This window comes from Sarcophilus harrisii, chromosome 1, assembly GCF_902635505.1.
Source record: "Sarcophilus harrisii chromosome 1, mSarHar1.11, whole genome shotgun sequence".
NCBI lineage: Eukaryota > Metazoa > Chordata > Mammalia > Dasyuromorphia > Dasyuridae > Sarcophilus > Sarcophilus harrisii.
The window spans coordinates 261921223-261943906 of NC_045426.1; the positions used below are offsets into that span (position 1 = coordinate 261921223).

At 42.0% G+C, this 22684-nt stretch overlaps 1 protein-coding gene across 3 annotated transcripts in view; it reads right to left on the minus strand.

The window, feature by feature from the left end:
* Positions 1 to 16735: 16735 nt before the first annotated feature.
* ELFN1 (extracellular leucine rich repeat and fibronectin type III domain containing 1) overlaps positions 16736 to 22684 on the minus strand; it is a 199995-nt gene continuing 194046 nt past the window's right edge. For all 3 annotated transcript variants that reach the window (XM_031941260.1, XM_031941261.1, XM_031941259.1), the window contains one exon: positions 16736 to 21613. In XM_031941260.1, the coding sequence (XP_031797120.1) occupies positions 18784 to 21183 (2400 nt within the window). In that variant the 5' untranslated portion in view covers positions 21184 to 21613 and the 3' untranslated portion in view covers positions 16736 to 18783. The remainder of the gene's footprint in view (positions 21614 to 22684) is intronic.

The window sequence follows — 22684 nt, forward strand, 5'->3', positions numbered from 1 at the left end:
ATCTTAAACTCAAAATGTATAGAACTCAACTCCCTAACTTTCCCTCATATACCCACTCTTATGGAGTTTCCCATTTCTGCTGAGAGTGCCGTCATCTTTCTAGGTATCCAGACTGACCATTTTAGAAGCAAAGGTCTGAAGTCTGCCACTCCCCCACTCAAGAAACTTCACTGGCTTCCTAATACTGTAAGATAAAATACATAGTCTTCTATCATTTAAAGACCTTAAAAATCCAGCTTATCTTTCCCAACAAAACTAATTTGCATTTATTTTGTCCTCATGTGTATGCCTGTTGTTTTCCTTAATAAGATGTAATCTTCTTAAGGGTAGAAGAAGTTTTATTTTTGTTTTTATCCTTAGCAACTAGGACAATATTTATCATATCACAGATATTTTAAAATGCTCATTGAAATGAATCTTTCTTTTTCACCTCACTTATCTTCTTCATTGTTGATTTTACCTATTCCCTCTGCCCTTTTTTCCCCTAGAGTATTGCAATAGACTCTTAATTGGCCTCCCTGTTGCCTATTTCCCATCTCAAATTCTTCTCTGCTACCAAATGAATATTACTAAAACACAAGCTGATCATGTCATTCTTTTGCCAAAAAATATCATCAGTGGCTCCCTTTTAACCCTAGCGCTCTCTCTCTCTCTCTAGATAGATCGATCTATATATATATGCACGCACACACACACAAACTCCTTAGTATAGCATTGAAAGCTATTTGGCTTTAAATTTGGCTAATATTTTTAAGGCTTTCTATGTAACAATCTCTTTCACACATTGCTGATCATGGGAATTCTGTTCTATAATATTCCCCAAATTTCATTTCACCTTTTCTTTCTTTTTCACCTTCTTTTTCTCTATCACATAGGAATATTCTCCATCCTCATCTCCAATTCTTAAGAGTGCCTAACTTCCTCCAAAGCTTTGATCAGACACTATCTTCTAAGTCAAGAAGTCTTAACCTTTTATGTGTCATGGATCTCTTTGACATTATGTGAAAAAAACCCATGGAATCATTCTCAGGAAAATGTTTTGTTTTCATGCCAAAAAAAAAAAAATTACAAAATAAATTGTTTTTATACCAAAAAACATTACAAAAGGAATTGATTATATAAAAGTACACTTAACAAAATATATTTTAAAAATCACTTCCTGAAATTGGAAACTAGTATGCTAGAAACTAGGCATTGACCCATACTTAATACCATACACAAATGGTCAAATGGGTTCATGATCTAGGCATCAAGAACAAGATTATAATAAAATAGAAGAACATAGGATAATTTACCTCTCAGACTTGTGAAGGAGGAAGGAATTTATGACCAAAGAAGAACTGGAGATCATTATTGATCACAAAATAGAAAATTTTGATTATATAAAATTGAAAAGCTTTTGTACAAACAAAACTAATACAGACAAGATTAGAAGGGAAACAATAAACTGGGAAAACATTTTTACAGTCAAAGGTTCTGATAAAGGTCTCATTTCTAAGATATATAGAGAATTGACACTAATTTATAAGAAATCAAGTTGTTCTCCAATTGATAAATGGTCAAAGTATATGAACAGACAATTTTCAGATGAAGAAATAGAAACTATTTCTAGCCATATGAAAAGATGCTTCAGGTCATTATTAATCGGAGAAATGCAAATTAAGACAACTCTGAGATACCATCACACACCTGTCAGATTGGCTAGGATGACAAGAAAAGATAATGCTGAAAGTTGGAGGGAATGTGGGAAAACTGGGACACTGATACATTGTTAGTGGAACTGTGAACCACTACATAGCATTTCCAATCCCTCTGTTTTTGTCCACCTGCATTTTTGATTTCCTTCACAGGCTAATTGTACACTATTCCAAAGTCTGATTCTTCTTGTGCAGCAAAATAACTGTATGGACATATATACATATATTGTATTTAATTTATACTTTAACATATTTAACATTTATTGGTCAACCTGCCATCTGGAGGAGGGGGTGGGGGGAAGGAGAGGAAAAATTGGAACAAAAGGTTTTGCAACTATCAATGCTGAAAAATTACCCATGCATATATCTTGTAAAATGCATATATCTTATAAATAAATATCTTGTAAAATAAAAATCTATATTTTTAAAAATCACTTCCTGGATCCCAGGTTAAGAACCCCTGTGAGCAAAGTTTTTCTTGATTCCCATACTCTTATTCTTTTCTCCATATAGGTGTTGATGTTCTTTCCTTACTCAAATGACCTTCCACAGTATTCATTTATCTGGGTGTGTTATGTATCTTCCTACACTAGAATGTAAGCTCCTTGAGGGGAAGGAACTTTTAATAGGCTACAATACTGTTCTAATTTGGAGCTAGGCTCAAAAAGTTATCAAACTGTGCATCCCTTTTGACCCAGCAGTGTTACTACTGGGCTTATACCCCAAGGAGATACTAAAGAAGGGAAAGGGACCTGTATGTGCACAAATGTTTGTGGCAGCCCTCTTTGTAGTGGCCAGAAACTGGAAACTGAGTGGATGCCCATCAGTTGGAGAATGGCTGAATAAACTGTGGTATATGAATATTATGGAATATTATTGTTCGGTAAGAAACGACCAGCAGGATGAATACAGAGAGGATTGGAGAGACTTATATGAGCTGATGCTGAGTGAAAAGAGTAGGACCAGGAGATCGTTATACACAGCAACAACAAGACTATACGATGATCAATTCTGAGGGACATGGCTCTTCTCAACAATGAGAGAATGGCTCTTCAGGCCAGTTCCAATGATCTTGTGATGGAGAGAGCCATCTGCACTCAGAGAGAGGCCTGAGGGAACTGAGTGTGGATTGTAACATGGTATTTTCACTCTTTTTGTTGTTGTTCACTTGTATTTGTTTTCTTTCTCATTTCTCTTTCCTTTTTGATCTGATTTTTCTCATGCAGCAAGATAGTTGTACAAATATGTTTATATATTTTGAGTTTAACATATATTTTAACATGTATATAGCATTACTCACCATCTAGGGGAGGAGGTAGGGGAAAGGAGGGGAAAATTTGGAACATAAGGTTTTGCAATGGTCAGTGCTGAAAAATTATCCATGCATATGTTTTTTTTATTTTTTATTTTTATTTTTTTTATTTTTTTTTTATTTAATAGCCTTTTATTTACAGGATTTATACATGGGTAACTTTACAGCATTAACAATTGCCAAACCTCTTGTTTCCAATTTTCACCTCTTACCCCCCTCCCTAGATAGGATGACCAGTAGATGTTAAAATATATTAAAATATAACAGATACACAATAAGTATACATGCAAAACATTATTTTGCTGTACAAAAGAATCAGACTCTGAATTATTGTACAATTAGCTTGTGAAGGAAATCAAAAATGCATGTATTCATAAATATGGGATTAGAATTTAATGTAATGGTTTTAGTCATCTCCCAGAGTTATTTTTCTGGGCATAGTAGCTCAGTTCATTACTCTCCATTAGAAATATTTGGTTGATCTCGTTGCTGAGGATGGCCTGATCCATCAGAACTGTCATCATCTAGTATTATTGTTGAAGTATATAATGATCTCTGGTCCTGCTCATTTCCTCCAGCATCAGTTCATGTAAGTCTCTCCAGGCCTTTCGAAATCATCCTGTTGGTCATTTCTTACAGAACAGTAATATTCCATAATTTTCATATACCACAATTTATTCAGCCATTCTCCAACTGATGGACATCCATTCAGTTTCCAGTTTCTAGCCACTACAAAAAGGGCTCATGCATATGATTTGAAAATAAAAAAGCTTTAATAAAAAAGAAAAGAAAAAGAACAATTCTGCTCTAAGAGTTAGGAAGGGGGAAAAAAGCAAACAATAATCCCTATACTAAAAGGTCTCACAATCTAATGAGAGAGAACATGCAAATATGCATGTAGTAGATACTGGGTAAATGTTTGTTCAATTAAGTTGAATCTAGAAAAAAATATTTTAAATTGTGGAAGGTATCAAGAATATTTAGCTTGGAGAAGAAAAGCCTGAAGGAACAGAGTGAGGCAAAATACCTATCATCAGATTTTTGAAAGGAGTGAAAGTGTGAAGAAGCTGGCTTCCTTTGTAAGAATAGCAAGGTGGCACATGAATAGTTTGGGCCTTGGAGGCTCAAAGATGTAAGTTCAAATATGACCTTAGATACTTGTTAGCTGTGTGACTCTGGGCAAATTTTTTTTACCTAATTTTCCTCAATTGTAAAATAAATTGTAATAAAAACACCTACCTCACAGGGTCATTGTGAGGATCACATGAAATAATATTTGTAAAGCACCTGGCACATAGTAGGTACATAATAAAAAAATTCCTTTCAGAAGGCAAAATTAGGACTAACTTGGAAGTTATAGGGAGATGGATTTGGAATCAGAAGGAAGAACATTTTGTCTTTAAGAGCTTCACAGAAATGGAAAGGGCTATTGTAGGAAGCTGCATGATCCTTTCCAATGGAAATAATTCAAACAGAGACTACTTGATCATCTTTGTGAGAATGTGCAAGGAAAAAATTCTTGCTCTGGGTCAGAGGTTAAGCTAGGTCATCTGTAAAATCATATGGTTTTTCCTGCAGTGCTGTCCTGGATCCAGCTTATACTAAATCAGGAGAGCCAATAGTTAAAATTTCAGTGCAAGATCTTATGCCTCCAAAATCAACAAACTATAAATGAGGACTTGATTTTCTTTGTTAGATGATCATATAGAATTAACAATGGAGAAAGTGTAAATAATGCAGATTAAATTTAAAAGTGACTTTGAGTACCTTTTAATTTTTTTGAGATCAAGATATTGTTTACCAGTACACCCTCCTTCCTTCCCTCTTTCCTTCCTTCCTTCCTTCTCTACTTCTTTCCCTCTCTCCTTCCCTTCTTTCTTTCCTTCCTTCCTTTCTTCCTCCCTGAAAGCCAAATATTAAATGTTTATCATCACATTCCTGTTTCTATGGGTGATTTCTGGATTCAACTTCATTACTTTGTGGTCGCTTCTTTTGTCCTCTCTCCCTAATTAGACTGCAGCCTTCTTTAAAGTCAGGGATTCTATCTCACACATTTTCCCTGCAAGTTTTACTATGAGACCTTGAACACAGATTTATTCTATTTGATTCTCCTAATGATAACAAAATTGATATAGAGGGAATGCTGTTGCATAGGATAATCTAGAACTAGAGGGAATATTAAAGAGTCAAACTTCATCATTTTATAGAAGGGGAGACTGAGGCAGAAAGAGATGAAATAACTTTCCCAAAGTCACATGAGTGGTAGTCAGAATTTGAACTCTGGTCCTTGGATTACATTGTGCTGCTCAGTTTTTTCTTTTTCTCCTCTTCTCTATTCCTTCTCTGGCTTCAAGTCAATTCAGGTCACTCCTATCATTTAGATATTTATTATGTTAAACAACAACAACCACAACCACAACCACAACCACAACAAAAACCCAAGCAGTCCTTGCCTCTCAAAAGAACTTACATTCTATGTATATACAGAGACAAGTCATGGGAGGCAGTGTGGGGTAATGGAAAGAGCAGAGTTATGGGCAATGAAATGAAGGCATTAGATTAGACAATATCTAAGGTCCCATCTTGATCTATGATTCTATGAGCAAGTAAATAGACAATTTATGCACAGCAATAAGGAAGAGGTAAAACTGGTGGCTGCCACCATGAGAATGAAGAATGGCTTTGAACATAGAGCACTGGACTTGGATCCAGGAAGATCTGGATTCAAATCCTGCTGCAGACATTTACAAGTTGTGAGAGCCTGGGCAAGTCAATGAACCTTTCTGTGCCTCAGTTTCCTCTTCTGTAAAATGGCAGTGTTGGGCTAGATGGTTTCCTAAAGTCCCTCCCTACTTTAAATCTGTGCTTCAGTGTGCCCCATGGTTCTTATGGACCATTGACTCCAATGTAGGGATGCTCAAGTTCTTGTTCCCTAAGAAAGCCTTGTCTTATCCTTTCCCTCTACCCTCTGTCAGGGCCATAGAGCAAGTCAATTCACCTCTCTGTGCCTCAGTTTCCTCCCCTGTTAAAGTGGCAGTTTGGGTTAGATGGCTTTTTCAAGACCCTCCCAGCTCTAAATCTGTGCTCTCATTTGCCCCATGGTTTCTGCCGGTCCTTGACCTACATACAGGAGGTGCTCCGGTTCTTGTTTCTTGAGGAGCCTCATCTTATCATCTCCCTTTACTCCCTGGCAGGATCTTGGAGCCCAGTTGCTCGTTCTTGGGGCTTCCGATATTTTGACCAGCAGCCCACCGCCGCTTCTCCTCCACCCCTCTCCATGGGCCCCGTCTCTGAGCAGAATTCGAACTCTGGCCAGCTGCGCTATTTGCCCATCACCCCGTGCGGCTGCCTTGGTCCCGTGCCCAGTTCGCTCTTGCCTGCCTATAAATAGTCAATTGTCTCTTCTGCAGAGAGCAGCGTGAGGCTGTGACACCCCAGCTGTCCTCTTCCCCAAACTCCCCCGCCCCCACCCCATCCCGTGACAAAGGCCGAACCCTGGGGTGCGGAGGCAGGAGCCAGGAAGGGTGGTGGGGACACAGAGCCGCTCAGAGCCGCTTTCCCCACCCCCTCCCCAGCCCGGGTGCCCGTGGAAAGGGAGGCCTCCAGCACTGATGTAATCCTTAGATGCAGTTAATGACAACACAGTTTCCTCTGTAAAATGAAGGGGCTGGACTTGTTCTGCTGGGCCCCCTAGGGCAGAACCAGAAGCGGTGGGTGGGAGCGCGAGAGAAAGGAGCCTCAAAGTGGGGAATAACTAACTTCCCAGCTAGAGCTGCCCAGCTCTGGCTTTTACATGGAGAGCTTGGAGGTTCCAACCATCCGAGCTGTGAGAAAGTGAAAAGAACACAGAATTTAGAGGTAGAGGTTCAAATTCTGCCCGCGCCCACTTAAAAAGCCTGCGTGACTGTGAGCAGTCACTACGTCTCTCTGGGCGTCAAGTCCCTCACCTGCAAAAAGAGGAGTCTCCACGGGGTGACCTTGAGGATGTCTTCCAGCCCTGACAGGGTGATTCTATCAGAACCAAAGCGTCCCTGGTGAAGGGGCTTGTCTGTTTCAGTACAGACTGGGTTACAAAAGGTAGAGTGGTTCGATGAAAAGAGACCAGGTGAGCTCCAAGCTTGAGTTCTGCCTTGGACACACACAAGATGAATCATATAACTGCTCAGAACTAGAGGCAATTTTTTGGGATAATGAGTGGCAGAGAAGGTGCTAAGCCTGCAGTACACAAGTGAGTTTCCTCACTGAAGGTTCCTTGCTAATGGCCAGCATATATTACATATGCATTATATGGGTATAGATATCGTGCTTTTATATGGGTACATAATATGCTTTTTATATATTAATGTATAATATATGCATATGTAATTTAGATATGCATTTTATGTGCATGTGTAATATATACATACACAATATGCTTAAATATGTATATATAATATACTTTATATAGGCGTATAATTGCTTTTTATATGTATGTATGTTTTATAAATACATATGTAATATAGGTATACATAATATGCTTTATATATATCATGCTTTATGTAAGTATATGTATTTTATATATGTATGTTTAGTATACCTATATGTAATATATGCTTTTTTTGGTATATAGTGTGCTTTTCATGTATAATTTTTATATGTACATATGTAATATATACTTAATATGTAACATATGCTTTATATAGGCATGTCATGTGCTTTTTATGCATGTATATATAATATGCTCTCTCTATAAAATATAATATATATAATAATATAAATAATATAAAATATAAAATAATATAAATATAATAATATAAATAATATAAAATATATATATGTATAAAATGTATATAATCTGCTTTAGAGAAATGTTGTATATGTATATAACATATATTATGCTTTAAAATAATGTGTCATATATAATGTTTTATATGTGCATATGTAATATTGTATATATGCTTTATATATGTATATATAATATCTTTGATATAAGTATATAATGTATTTTTCATATATGTATATATGTTTCATGGGCATGCAAATATATATGATTTATATAGGCATTTTATGTGCTTTTATATATATAATGTTTATATGTATCTGTGAGATATGCATACATATTATATTTTACATATGCATATATATACTTTATGTAGACATATAATGTGCTTTATATATGTATATGAATATATACTTTACATAAGTACATAATGTGCTTTTTATATATTATATATGATACATATGCATATACATGTATACATAATATGCTTTTTATAGGTATATATCATATGCTTTTTATAGGTATATAATGTGCTTTTCATCATGTGGGTATATATGTTTTATATATGCATGTGTGATATATGTATATACAATATGCTTTATATATGTATATAAAATATATGCTTTACATAGATACATAGTGTGCTTTTTATATATTACATTGATATATATGCTTTATATGTGTACATATGTGTACATAATATATGCTATGTATATGGACATAATATATATAAATACAATGTTTGGTATGTATATATAATATATATATTTTTAAAAGGGCTTTATAAGATCAGAGTTCTTAATTAGGTTCATGGATAGATTTCAGGGAGTCTGAATTTGGATTAGGAAAAAGTATATCTTTATTTCAACATTATTTGTCTTCTTTGTAATCCTATGCATTATTTTGAGAATATGAGAGTATTCTATATCTATGATATATATAAATAAACTTATGAGAATAGCCTTCACCAAACAGCTAAAGGGGTCCATACACAAAAAAACATTCAGACCTCTTGGATTTGATATTTAAGGTTTTAATAGTTTTAAAATTCTATGATTATCTAATACCCTCTCCGTACAACGCACAGAGTGCCAAGCCTGGAGTCAGGAGGACTCATTTCTATCTGCCTCAGACACTTACTAGCTATGTGACCCTGGGCAAGTCACTTCACCCTGTTTGTCCTGGTTTATTCATCTGTAAAATGAAGAAGGAAAGATACTCCTGTCCCTTTGCCAAGAGACTACAAATGGAGTCATGAACAGTTGGACATGACTGAGAATGACTGAACAAAAGCAACAAGATGCCCCGGGGGATTGAGACCTCATATCTTGGCTCTGGTTATTCTTTCAGCCTGCCCTTATACCTATTTTCATCTAGGTTGGCACCAGTGGGTTAAACAACATACTTGAAACCGAAGACTTAGTCATTCTGATCCCATGACTTCTGTTAGCTGGCCACTTTAACCAAGCCTCTTAATATCTTTGGTCTCCTCATCTGTCAGATAAGGATAATGAGGCCGACTGGTCTCCCAGGGAGTCCCCAGTGAATGACTACAGAGAGCTTGGCAGCCCTTCACACATTGTGGTAATAAGCAGGGAGTCTTGCTGGGACATCACATTGAGCATCTCTGTCTGAACTCACCAAACAAGTCTGGTGCCCTGGAAAGGATAGGAAAGCTGGCCAGTGACCTCCCCAGCTGAGAGGAGGGACAAGAGCTTGAGATGCCCAAGGGGTCGGGAAACCTAGAAAGGGCACCAGGTCCTCTCCCTGCCTCATAGAAGGCTGTACGGTGGCAGACGTGGACCTTTCTCCCATGAGGAAAAACTGTGATGGGTGAATCCTTGGGGACCAAAGCTTGGTGTCTTCCAAGGTAGAGGCCCATTGGAGCCTTTGCCCCAGCTATGATCGAACCATTTACTTCTGATCCTGCCCCAGCTTTCCCCCCTCAACCCCAATTCAGTCCCACTGGCTAGCAGAACAAGGATAGGGTTGTTTTCCCTTCCCTGTCATCCTTCACTCTGATGAGCACTCAGAAATGTAAATACATTCCGACTCTGGTTTCCAAACTCTGGTTCAGAAGGCTGCTGCTAAAAATAGCAGCTCAAAACCAGCAGCATCTTCAATCACCCTCATTGATTTGCCTTCCCTTCCAAGCTGGCCTGGACCAGCCCAGGGCTTGAAGCCAAGAATGCTGCTTTCTCTCTATTCTGTGTTGCGGAAGAGAGAAGAGGAGGGGAGGGAATGGGGAAAGAATCTGGGCTGGGAGACTTGATCCTCTTGGCTGCTCTCCCCCAAGACTCACCCTGTATACCCCCTCTAGTTTAAGGGACTCCTACTCTGGGTAGGCAGTGATAGAGAACAGGGAGTAGAGTCAGAAAGACTTGTGCTCCTGAGTCAAATCCAGTCCTGGACAAGTCACTTTATTCTGTTTGCCTCTGTTTCCTCATCTGTAAAATGAGCTGAAGAAAGAAATGATAAACTGCTCCAGTATCTCTGCCAATAAAACCTTAAATGGAAGTCTGATATAACTGAAAAACTACTTAGCACCACTACCCTCTGCATTTATTTACCCTTCAGGAGTGGGCAGGAGAATAATATAGGAAATGGAAACTAGTTCCTGTAAGGAGAATAACATCATTCCCTTTCCTATTGAGAGAACTTCAACATTTCAGTTTTTTTTTTTTTTTTTTAATGCTCCATCCAAGTAGAGAGCTTGGTTAGATATCATTTCTTTTGAAAAAGAATCTTTCCATATTAGTCAGTCACAAGTAAGATTGTCATGACTGGACAAATATGATCAGCATAACAGGATGATGCACCAGAAGAATCAGTCCAATCTTGGGCTATGTCAGTAGTACTGTCTTAGTCAAAAGGAGGGATAGTCTACCATGCTGTTCTCAGTCCTTATCAGCTTTTATTTAGGGCATAATGTTCAGTTCAGTTTTAGACAACACATTTTAAGAGAAACATCAATGGGCAGAGGAAGACAAATCTTAGTGAGGGATCTTGAAACTGTATCATATAAGAAATAAGTGAAAGAGTGAGCCTGGAAAAGGGAGGATTAGAGTGAAGGATATGAAACTTCTTTTCATCTATTTGAAGAAATGCTATGTGAAAGAAAGCTGTTTTTGCCCCAGAAGACAAGATTAGGACCAATGGGGTATTACAGTTGCAAGGAATCAGATTTTGGCTCAATAAAAGGAATTAAGCCCTAAAAATAAGAGTTAGGTGGCACACTGAGCCAGAAGTCAGAAAGATATGAGTTTGAATTTTACCTCAGATGCTTAACTAGTTGTGTGACTCTGAGTAAGTCATTTAACCTTCTCTCCATCTCAGTTTCCTCTTCTGTAAATATGGATAATAGCACACCCCTCCCCAAATTGCTGTGAGGGTCAAATGAAATAAATATTTGTAAAGTACTTTAAAGCTCTTTAGGGATGCTATTATTATTAAGCTGTCAATGCTATCCTCATCTGTAAAATGGGGATAATGATGGCACCAACCCTCCCAGGGTTGTGGTAAGGATAACATATTTGTAAGATGCTTTGCAAGCATCAAAGTGCTATATGTAAGCTAGTTATTATTATCAGAGCTGTTGATACTGAGCTACTCAAGAAAGAGTGTTCCCTGTTACTAGGAAGGTCCAGAATCTGGATATGTGCCTCAGAGGACATAGCTCAGGGAATGGATTTTTGCACCTGGAGGGAAGATCAGACAACATGGTTTCTCACACCCCTTTAAAAAATACATAGCTAACATTATATGACATTTTAAGATTTACCACACAATTTACATCTCTTCCTTCACTTTTAAGTCTGGAATGCTTTGAAGTAACACAAAACAAGGCTTAGGCTAGTATTGGGAAGCTAGACATACATATTCCTCTCTCTTTCTGTAAGAAAGTTCATTCCAAGGTGATCAGATTAAGCTTCCTAAAACAATTCTTTCTCCATATCATCTCCCTGCTCAAGAATTTACAAAAACAGCTACTTTTAGTGTCATCCTGATTCCTCTACTTGTCATTCAAAACTCTAATAATGAAGACCCCACCTACCTATCTTAATTTTATCTCTTGTTACTCCCCAATACAAATTTCATTCCAGGTCAATAAGACTTTATCTTGACAGTTGTTTGAATCATATTTTCCCCCACCTCCAGATTTTTGTTTATGCTATTCCCTCTGCTGAGAATGCCTTCCCTCATTTCTCCCATCTATTCAAAACTTCCCCATCCTTCAGATTTACCTCTTCCCATAATCTTTCTCTGGTTCCCTAGGCCTGTAGATCTTCCATTTATCTGCTGTCTTAGAAACTTGCTAAGGCATCATTTGTCTTGTACTTTGTGACTTGGTGGAGCCTGCCAGAGAGTGCTGTGGCCTTCAATGATAGCTAACATTTATACACTGCCATTATTTATTTATATTTATATAGCTAACATTTATATGCTAGGCACTGTGATAAGCCAATTATTAGCTCATTGATCCTCACAACAACCCTGGAAAGGTTTTTAGAGATAAGGAAAAAGAGGTAAACACAGTGACTTATCCAGGATCACATGGTTAGGAAATATCTGAGACTGAATCTGAAGTTGGGTCTTTCTGATTCTGTGCACGGGCTGCACCATCTAGAAGAGCATCTCTTCATTAGAGTAAGGCGTCAGAGGAGGACTCCAGTGGAGGAATATGTATAATGAAGTTGGCTACTTGTCCAATGTGTTAATACGGGAGTTATTGCCTGCAACAGAAAACTTCTGAGTTCCCTCCCAATTCTGAGACTCTGCAGTGTTTTCTATCTTGCTAACCTTGTCTCTCCAGCTGGACTGCAAACTCCTCAGGGGAAGCAACCATCATCCCTTGTACTTCTCCCCCTGCCCACATTGCCTTCCCACAGAGTTAATGCTTAGGATCATAAGAGAAAAACTCATAGGCACATAGGAATATAATGGGATCAGAGATTTCAAGTTGGAAGGGACTTTAGAGGCCATCCAGTCCAACTTTTCTTTTTTATAAATGAGGAAACTGAGGGAGATTGATAAATGAGGGAGATTGCCATCCAAGTTCACACAGGGAACTGACTGGTTGAACAGCTTTACAGGCAAGTGACAGGGCCAACAGGGACACAGGGAGAGAGCATTGGTTCTCAAGTCAGAGGATATGACTATTTAATACCTATGTGAAGTGAATCAAGCTGGTTAGCCTTCCTGGGTCTCAGTTTCCTCCTCTGTAAAATAATGAGAGGGTCAGGCTAGTTCCAATTTTATCTATGATTCTGTGACTTGTGGTAGCTAGTACATGAAATGTCTTTCCCAGAGAAGGAGGGCTTTCATATCATCTTCCAAAATGATTTCCCTGACTTTTCCCCTGGGAGGGGATTTATTCATTTTACTGTGCCAGTGACTGATAATAAGACTTGATGGAGAGAACAGGAGGGTGCAAAGCATCTTAGTGTCTCACTCCATGCTTCCCCTCACTTGGAGAGAGGGAGACAGAAACAGCCTCATCACTGTTAATTCTGGCTTTTCCTCCTTCTTATCCAAGCACTCCATAGCCCCTCCAACTTCTTTCCTAATCACTTTTTCCCTGTAGAGAAAATGTGTCCACTATCCTGAACATTCTAGTTCTAATTAATAATTCAGTTATCCACTGAATAGAATAAGCAGGTATGGGCAGGGGTGGAAGGGTTGCGCTGGGCATATATTTTGGGGAATCAATCTGGGAAATAAATGCTACTCTAACCATTTCCCATAAGAAGCTATTCATCTAGCTGTTCATTTGCTGAACTTAAAGTCCATAAAACTTGGATTCAAATCTGACCTCAGACACCACTGTGTGATTCTGGGCAAGGCTCTTTCTTTATACCTCTGATTCCCAGAGGCATGGGAATGGGGGATTCTGAGGAAGGGCTTTCCCTTAATTATTTCCTTTGGAGAAACTCTCTTGGGCCCCAAGCCATGGGTTTACCTGACGCTGATCTAAGTTGTGTGTGTATATTATGTGTATGCACATTTCAGACACATGTGTATTTAGATATTGATGTTGTTTGTCACGCCCAACTCTTCATGATTTCCATTTGGGGTTTTCTTGGCAAAGATACTGGAGCAGTTTGCCATTTCTTTCTTCAGGTCATTTGACAAATGAGGAAACTGAGGCATACAGGGTTATGTGACTTGCCCAGGATCACCCAGCAAGTAAATGTCTGAGACAAGTTTGAACTGGTCCTGAATTAGTATAGAAAATGAAATCATCCAGAGAGTTCTCCATATCAATAAAATCACAGGTCTAGTCTCTATCTGTATGATATGTATAATGTGTTTGTATACCAACACATAGCACATAGCAAGTATACATCTATACATACATATGCATTCTTTTCTATCATCTACGTGTCTTTAATACAATAATTTATCTAATTCTGATAGAATATTTATTTCTTATAGAATACCTCTCAGGTGGCACAGTAGGACCAAGAATCCGGAAGACTGAGTTCAAATGTGACCCAGACACTGGCCGACTGTGTGACATTGGGTAAGTCACTTCATTTTTATTTACCTCAATTTCTTAGTCTGCAAAATAGGGATACAAGTTCATACTTCCCAGAGTCATGGTGAGGATGAATTGATATGATAAATAATTAAGATTTGCAAATCTTAAAGTGCTAGGTATACAAATGCTAACTATTGTCTGTCTGTCTGTAGAGAGTGCTTTCCTCCAGCTGTCTTTTCCCTCTGCTACTGTATATACCCGTATGATTTTGAGCAAGTCATTTTCTCCCCCTCTGATCACATTTGATCTTCAGGGCTCTTCCCAGCTCTAAATTGTGTGATCCTTTCCCCTCTGCAGCCATGTTGCTTGTTACTGTTTTATGATTTGTGTCGTGTAGGAGGAGTAACAGCCGGCTAGTTACTGTAGTGTGTGAAGGAGAGAAGCTACATTGTAGGAATTAGTTTGATATCCTGGGTCTAGAGTTAGCAGATCCAGGTCCAAAACATACCCCGATGCTTTCTATCCCAGGGACCTGGGGCAAAGCATAACTTCCCTGGGCTTCAGTTTGCTCATCCATAAAAGAAGGGAACTAGTCTTTCCAGATGGAGATCTGGTAATCTGTGACGAGCTTCAGACTCCAGCAGAGAGAGGATACACATAAGATAGATTTGAGGAAACCATGGGGGTGGGGGTGGGGGAAGGGAGGGATAGGGGTTGTACAGTTACCAGCTGGAGCCAGCTCATACCTGAAGACTGAATCACTAAATTTTCAGAATGAGCATTTACACCTCTGTCAGCAAACACTACAAATCGAGGGTTGATTTATTATTTCATTGATTTTTTTTAAACTTAAAGTGATGGGAAAAGTGTTAATGATGTGAATTAAACTTAAAAGCCTGTTGTAAATACTGTTGTCATCTGCCCTCTTATCCCCCCTGCCCAACCTGCTTGTTAAACAAAAGAGACCCTGGGAAGAAAGGTGAGCAAGTTTCTGATCTTTAAGGACATTTAAGGGTGAAAGACTGTGGCTAAATATTTCAGCAGCTCAACTTTCTCCAGCTTGAGACCCCTTGATAAGGAGTGAGAGGAGAATTGGACTTCAGGTGGCTTCTTGGATCATCTGCACTAGTTGCCCAGGCAGCTGGGGGTCCCTGAGGATGCTAGCTGCTAGCATAGTGGCTGGGAAGATTGCAAGGAATGATATTCCATTACTACTCCTACCTAAACCTGTATCTCCTGGAGCCCAATCCTGAAATAAGTCCATCTCTTTTATATAGATGCATATGTGCATGTTGCCTCCCCTGGATGTAAACTTCTTGAAAGCAGAGACTGTTTCACTCATCTTTATATTCCCAGTCCTAGGTCTGGCAGTTATACAGGTGGTACTTAATACTTATTTATTGCATAGGACTCTCTCTTTCCTCTCCCTGACCATTTTCTCCATTCTCAATACCTTCTGCTAGTTCACATCTTCTTCCTACTGGCCATAGGGCAGAAGTTTGGCTTTTCAGTGTATGTGGATGGATACTGAAGAGGGTCATGTTAATGCTAACTTGTAGACTGAGTCAGCTGGGAGATCTTTTTCCTTTTGGAGGCTAAGCAAGACCTGGTGGAGCCCTTCCAACCCCAAACACTGTTTGTGCTTGCCTCCACTGGTTGGACTCGAACAAAGTTTTGAATCCTGAGGGACCAGACACCCGAATGTGTTTTTCCAAGGGATCTAGGTATTCTGCAGACCTTTTAGGTGACATCTTCCAATGAGGGTAATGCTACTCTGAAGGGCCTGATCCCCTCCACTAGTGAGGTGAGCCAAAGAGACTCAGAAGAGGAGCTTTTTTTCATCTTTTCCTTTTCACCTCCTCTTCCTTTTGAGTTAGACTGAGGATTCTTTGTGTATTGTCATATAATAGTTTTGGACTTTGAGGGAGAAGACCAAAGTTTATGTCCTTTCTCTGGAATATGCAGGCGTGGAAGACAAATATTTATCTTGTTGCCCACTTTTCCCTTTCTGCGTAGTGTGGCCCCCATTAAAATTCCCTCCTTGAGAGCAGGGATGGTCTTTGGTGAGTGTATTTGTCTGAGTGCTTAGTATGGCTCACAGCAAATATTTATCTGTCTCAGACATACATGACCCTGCTTGACCTTGTACCCAGAGATATTCAGGGAAGATCTTCAGGTCTATCATTCTAAAATGCTTTCAGGGTAGTGTTACCTGGAGGTGGGAGAATGGATAGCTTAGATGATGGCTAACAGATCAAAATTAAGAGAGGAGTCTTGGTGAAAATAATGCAAATTAAGCAAGGCTCCAGCTTAGCAGAACAGATTCAGGTTCCAACAGGACTCAGAGATCTGGATTCAAATCTTATCTCCGCCTCTGTGTGATTTTTGCAGCACCAAAATAAACAAAATGATGTTTTGGAAAATGGAGTTTTCTTATTGGTAATAGATTAGATAGACCAGGGCTTCTTAAAAACTTTTTCCACTCATAATCCCTTTTCTCCCAAGAAATTTTTACATGACCCTGGGTGTACAGGTATATAAAGTTGATACACAAATCAAACATTTATTGATAATAAATCATAACTTCACGGCCCCACATTCAGTTACAAGATGTACATGGGGTCACGAATCACAGTATAAGAAGCTGACAGTAGATGACCTCTAATGTCTCTTGCAGTCCTAAGTGATCTTTAAAGTGCTATTGGAGCGAGTCAGGGTGGAGATGGGGATACAGTAAGCTGCCATCCCGCTCTCCCCTTCCTCTTCCCTGTCACCAGAACTGTTATCAGCTTGGGGCATCTGGAGGTGCTGCCTCCTTGGGAAATACCCAAACCTTACACGGGGCTTCCAATTGATCTCCTGATCATTTCTAGGGCCTCATCAGAACAGAATTTTCTGCCAGTCACTCCCCTGATCTTTGCTATCATCATCCAAGTTAGGCAGGTTCTAGAGGTTTGGAAACTGTAGCCTGTGAGGGATGCCCAGGCATTTTTAGGGGTGGAGATAAAAGAAGGCAGGGTTCTTAACTGATTAACACTCCTTCCTTCTGGCATTGGCCTAGCTTAGGCTCTTTCAGTCCAGAGGTAAAGAACCCTGGCAAGGGCCACCATATCAGCCCCTCCTCCAATTCTCTGACACACCCTCCCCCAACAGACTCCTTTCTCTCTGGCTTTCACACCCATTCCTTCTCACACCAGTCCTCGCCCACCCACATTCACACTCATGCCTTCACTTACTTTCCATCTCACATCTCTAGACCTCACACTCACTCACATTCTGAAGTATATTCTCTCAAAAATCACACGGACATTCTCCTGCCTGATTTTCCCTGCTCTTACCCCACATCATACATTTCCTCACCCACACACAGATTCTCTCACGTTCCCTAAAACGAAAAGGAAGAAAACTCTGGCTCATTTCCATTTCCCATCACCAACCTCACCCCCAAATAATGAACCCCCACCCTTCCCCCAACAAATAGGGAAAAAAAGACCTTTTTCCAAAAATCCATGATTAAAACCTGGTACAAACAGGTAGGTTTTCTCTGTGTTTTTTTTTTTTTTTTAAGTAGATGTACTTTTTCTCTTTCATGTTTTACAGCAAACATTGCAAATATAGAAATATTTTTTTTCTCTGTACAATAGAACAACTACAGATTACAATGTGGGGTAGGGTTAGGCCAAACAGGAGCTGGGGCTGGCTTCTAGCCACAAGCTCTTGGCCCTGGCCATGCCCTCCTCTCTCCCCCAAAATGCCAACAGATGTTACTTCTCAGCTGACCTCAGAGTCCCACCTGAAAGATTCCCCAGCCCCTTCACTTGAGGCCCTCCCCCAACATCTGCTGCTCTGCCAGGCTTCCCATCCTCCTTTCCTATTTGTTTTTCCCATTTGGTTGACTCTGGGAGAGGGAGGAGGAGAACAATGGAGACAGACTGGACACAGAGAATCCACAAAAAAACCACAGACTGAGAAATCATGCGATGCAACAGCAGACAGACTGGCCAGATCGTGAACCTCTCCCCCTCGCACTCACTATTTTTATATCTTTTTTAAAGTACTTTTTTTTCTTTAAAAAAAAAAAGAGAGAGAAAATGAAAGCTTCCCACCTACCCCCACCCCTGAGCCACAGTTTTCTGAAGTCCCTTGTGTATGTGTGTATGTATGTCATGTGTGTGCATGTTCAGATTCGGTGCGATACTGCCCAAAGGTGAGATCATCTCTGGATATATTATGTTACCATCCATCATATTTTCTTTATTTTGTTGTTCTTGTTGTTGTCTCAATCACCCCTCCCCTCCCTTCTCCTGCCACCCGCTGGGGATCAGGGTGTTGGGGGAAATGAGGGGGGATGATCCTTTTTTTAAAATTGTGTGTATGTGTGTATGTGTTTTGTTTTTAAAGACAGTCTCTGGGTTAAAAATAGCTGCTGTGGATTTCGGTTCCTTTTGGTCCAATGAGCATCACGAGTTTTAGAAGGCAGAGGGGAGGCTAGAGGAAGGGGAAAGGGAGGAGTGTGGGGAGGACAGAGGAGGCCTCAGGACTTGTGCTGTGCGGACACACCCTTCCAGTAGTCTAAGATGTCATGGAGATCCTCATCTTTGGCAAACTGGACCTTTTTGCGCAGGGCATGGCCGGCCGCCATGTATTCCTCCTCATCTTTATGGCGCTTACGGTTCAGTTTGAAGCGCTCCCAGATGCTCTGAGAGGGTTTGCAGGTGTACTCGGGGCTGGAGGAGTAACTCAGGTTGTGGTACTGGGGAGAGAGCTGGGAGTAGGCCAGGTCCCGGGGACGGGGTCTGGTCAGAGGTTCCAGGATGGAAGGCTTGCGGCCGCCCAGGCTGTCGTGGGGAGGCGCCTGCTCCCCCTGGTGAGAGCCCGGGTACGAGTGGCGGTGCTCGCCATACTGCCGGATCTTCTCGGCCTCGGCCCGGAGGATGGCGGCCGCCGGTGTCACAGTGAGGATGGTGTCGGCGGTGGGCGACGTCTTCTCGATGTACTTCGCCTCCGACTTGTGGGCGGAGGAGCCCTCGGAGCGGAAGGAGCGGGGGCTTCGGACGGAGCCGCTGGATGAGGTGCTGGAGCGCTTGGGGGGGCCCTCCATGCTGTGGTGCCTCTGCAGGGAGTGGCTGTAGCTGTCTTTGTACACGGGGGACAGGAATCCATGCTTGCTGGGAATCTGTTCCGACAGGAGAACTAACTGGGGCTCAGCCGTGGACACTGCTCCGGACTTGACTCCCTGGAAGGAGGTAGACTCGGACTTGAGGGCATCGATGCAGTTGTTGATGATCTGGTTGACCTTGTCCACCTCCTTGGCGATGGTGGAGATCTCGGCCACCGAACTCTGACTGTCCGGCGCCAGGGCCAGCTCACAGTCTCGCCTCTCCTGCTGCTCTCCCGTCCGAACTTCCATGTAGTTGCCTTTAGTGGTCTTGGGGGTCTCGCTGCTTTCTATGAGCTTGTACTGCTCCACCTCTCCCGCAGAGGGAAGGTAGGGGATGCGTGTCACGGCCTCGCCCCCTAGCATGGGCCCCTGGGACAGCTGGGCAATGCCCGGTGTCTCCAGCTCGGGCCCATACTTGAGCTCGATGATGGTCTTCTTCATGCCCCCCACTGTCTTCTTGTGCTTTTCCTCCTGCTGCCTCCGCTTGCGCAGGCAGTAGTAGACGGCTCCAAGGACGATCACCATCCCGAAGAGGCAGCCGAGAATGGTCATGATGTAGTGGGTGGCGGTGGAGGAGCTGGGCACGGGCCCGGGCGAGGGCGGGGGCTTCGTGGGGCAGATGGTGAGGCAGGTGTGGTTGTAGCGCAGCGGGTGGCCCAGGGAGACCACGCAGTAGGTGTAGTTGGTGTGGGTGATGAGGTTGGACAGCTCGATCTCCTCCCTCTCTTTGTGCAGGTTGGTGATGTCCGAGGAGAAGCCATTTTCAAACTGTGCCAGGACGTACATCTTCCTGAAGGGGGAGGGCAGCTGCACGCCGAGCGTGGCCGAGTTGTGGGTCAGGTGCTTGACCCAGATGTTGGGCCGCATCTCGGACTTGGTGGCGGGGGTGTGGAAGGCCACGAGGGGCGTGGTGCCATCCCCCGAGAAGCAGTCGTCCTCGGCGCAGGGGCCCTCCGGGGGCGGGGTCGTGGGCGGGTAGCGGGCGGGGACGAAGCGGGACCCCACGGTGTAGGAGCCGTCGGTGCAGAGGCTGGACAGCATGCTCAGCGCGTTCCGGTAGCTGGTCCGGCCTTGGCCGAGCAGGAAGTAGCCGGAGTAGTCGGGCGGCGACTCGCACTGCATCCGGTCGTAGGTGCGTGTCATGTTGGTGAAGTCCGCCAGCCACTTCAGGAAGCCCAGCAGCTCGCAGGAGCAGTAGAAGGGGTTGCTGTAGAGCTCGCAGATGGAGAGCTTGGTCAGCCCCGTGAAGGTGCCGCTGTCCAGGCGCTGGATGCGGTTCATGGACAAGTCAATGTTCATGATGTTGGGGCACTCCCAGAAGGCAGTGGGGGTGACCGTCTCGATGAGATTGGCCTGGAGGTAGAGGTACTCCAACTTGCTCAGGCCGCGCAGAATGCCCTCGGTGAGGTTCCGCAGGCGGTTGTAGCCCAGCTGTAGCACCTGCAGGTTGAACTGACCCGAGAAGGCCCCATCCTCGATGTAGGTGATTTCATTCTTGGTCAAGTTGAGGTACGTCAGGTTCCCAAACCGGCTGAGGGAGGCGTACTGAACGCTCTTGATCTTGTTCTCGTTGAGTCTCAGGTCCACTATGGTGTTGTTGATCTGCTGGGGGATGGATTCATAAGGGGGCTGGTTCTGGCTGCAGATGGCCAGCCACACGAAGCCCTTGTCGCCTTCGATGAGCCAGCAGTCGGCCTGCACCAGCCCACCGGCGTACAGGAGGGACGCGGCCGCCACACACACGCACAGCACCCCCCACCTGCAGCCTGCCATCTGGAAGTGCCACCCCCAGGCTGATTCCCAGTGAGGCTGCTAGAAAGGGGAAGAGCTGGGGGAGTGGGGGCCCGCAGCTGGGAGGAGCTCTGAATTTAAATGGCCACTTCCTGCATGGTCCCAAGGCTGACAAGGTGTGGTAAGGGGCGAGAGAAGTATGGCTCTCTGTCCGACCTGTGGGAACGGGGGTGGGCAGAAGCCAGGGGAGGGGGGAGAGGTGGGAAGCTCAGGGATGTCCTGTCCCTTCAGGCATGGTCTCAGACTGGGCTGAGGACGGCAGGGCTCGGTGGGGAAGGAAGTCTTCAGTTATTTTCTACCACTTCTTGTCTTCCTGCTGATGCCCATGTTCAGCTCAGCTTGAACTTCTTCCTCCATCTGCCCAGCTTCCTGGCTCTCCCCCCTCAGCTCTTCTTTGTGTCAGTTGCTTCTCCTGAAATAAAGAATAGGTAGAATTACACGTCTGTTAATCAGCCGGCCAATGAATATATATATATATATATATATATATATATATATATATATATATATTTAATGTCTACTGAGAACCCAGTTCTGTGTTAAGTGCTGGTAGGTAGACAGATAAACAATGGTCACATTCCCTACCCTTAAAAGGATCACAGAATTAAAACTAGAAGAAATCTTAGAGGCCGCCAGATTTGCAGAGGAGGAAACTGAGGCAAATTAAATCCTAGACTGTTAACAGATTTTCATATTTTTATCATGTTAACGTCATCAATAGTAATAATATTGAGGCCACATTTATAAACAACTTTACATTTACCATTTATTGATAAACTACAATGCAACCACAAGAGGGCATGGTAAAAAGATTGGAGACCAGGCAGTGGCGAAAGGTTTTAAGAACTTAAGCTTAAAGAAAGAGAAGATTTAGAGGAATGTCAATGTTGTCTTCAAGCACTGTAGTAATGTCATGTAGAAGAAGGATTAGTTTTATTCACCATGGTCCATGAGGGCTGAACAAAGAAAACAATGGGTGGAAATTGTAGAGTGCTAAGAATAATAGGAGCTCACATATATATAGCATTTTAAGATTCGTGAAGTACTTTGTAAATATTACCTCACTCAAGCTTTGATAAGATATTATTAGCTCCATTTTACACTTCAGAAAGCTGAGGCAGACAGAGGTTAAGTGATTTGCCCAGGATCACATAGCTAAGGATTTAAATTTTGAATCCTGACATATTCCTGAATCCAAATCCAGACATATTCACTGTATGGTCCCAGCTCCTTGTACAAAAGAAGGGGCTTAATAAACATCTATTGAGCTGAACTAAACTACTCATGAAATACGGAATAGAAAAATCCAATAGAAGGATGGGATGATATGTCATGAAGCATGTCATGAAGCTATATATGGTTTGTTTGGTTGAGCCTAGAACAGTGAAAGAATTGATTGTAGAGTGGTGGGAGAGAATATAATAGGTGGTGGTGGTAAAAGGGTAGGGGGAGCCTCTTATTACTTTATTCAATTGGACATGCA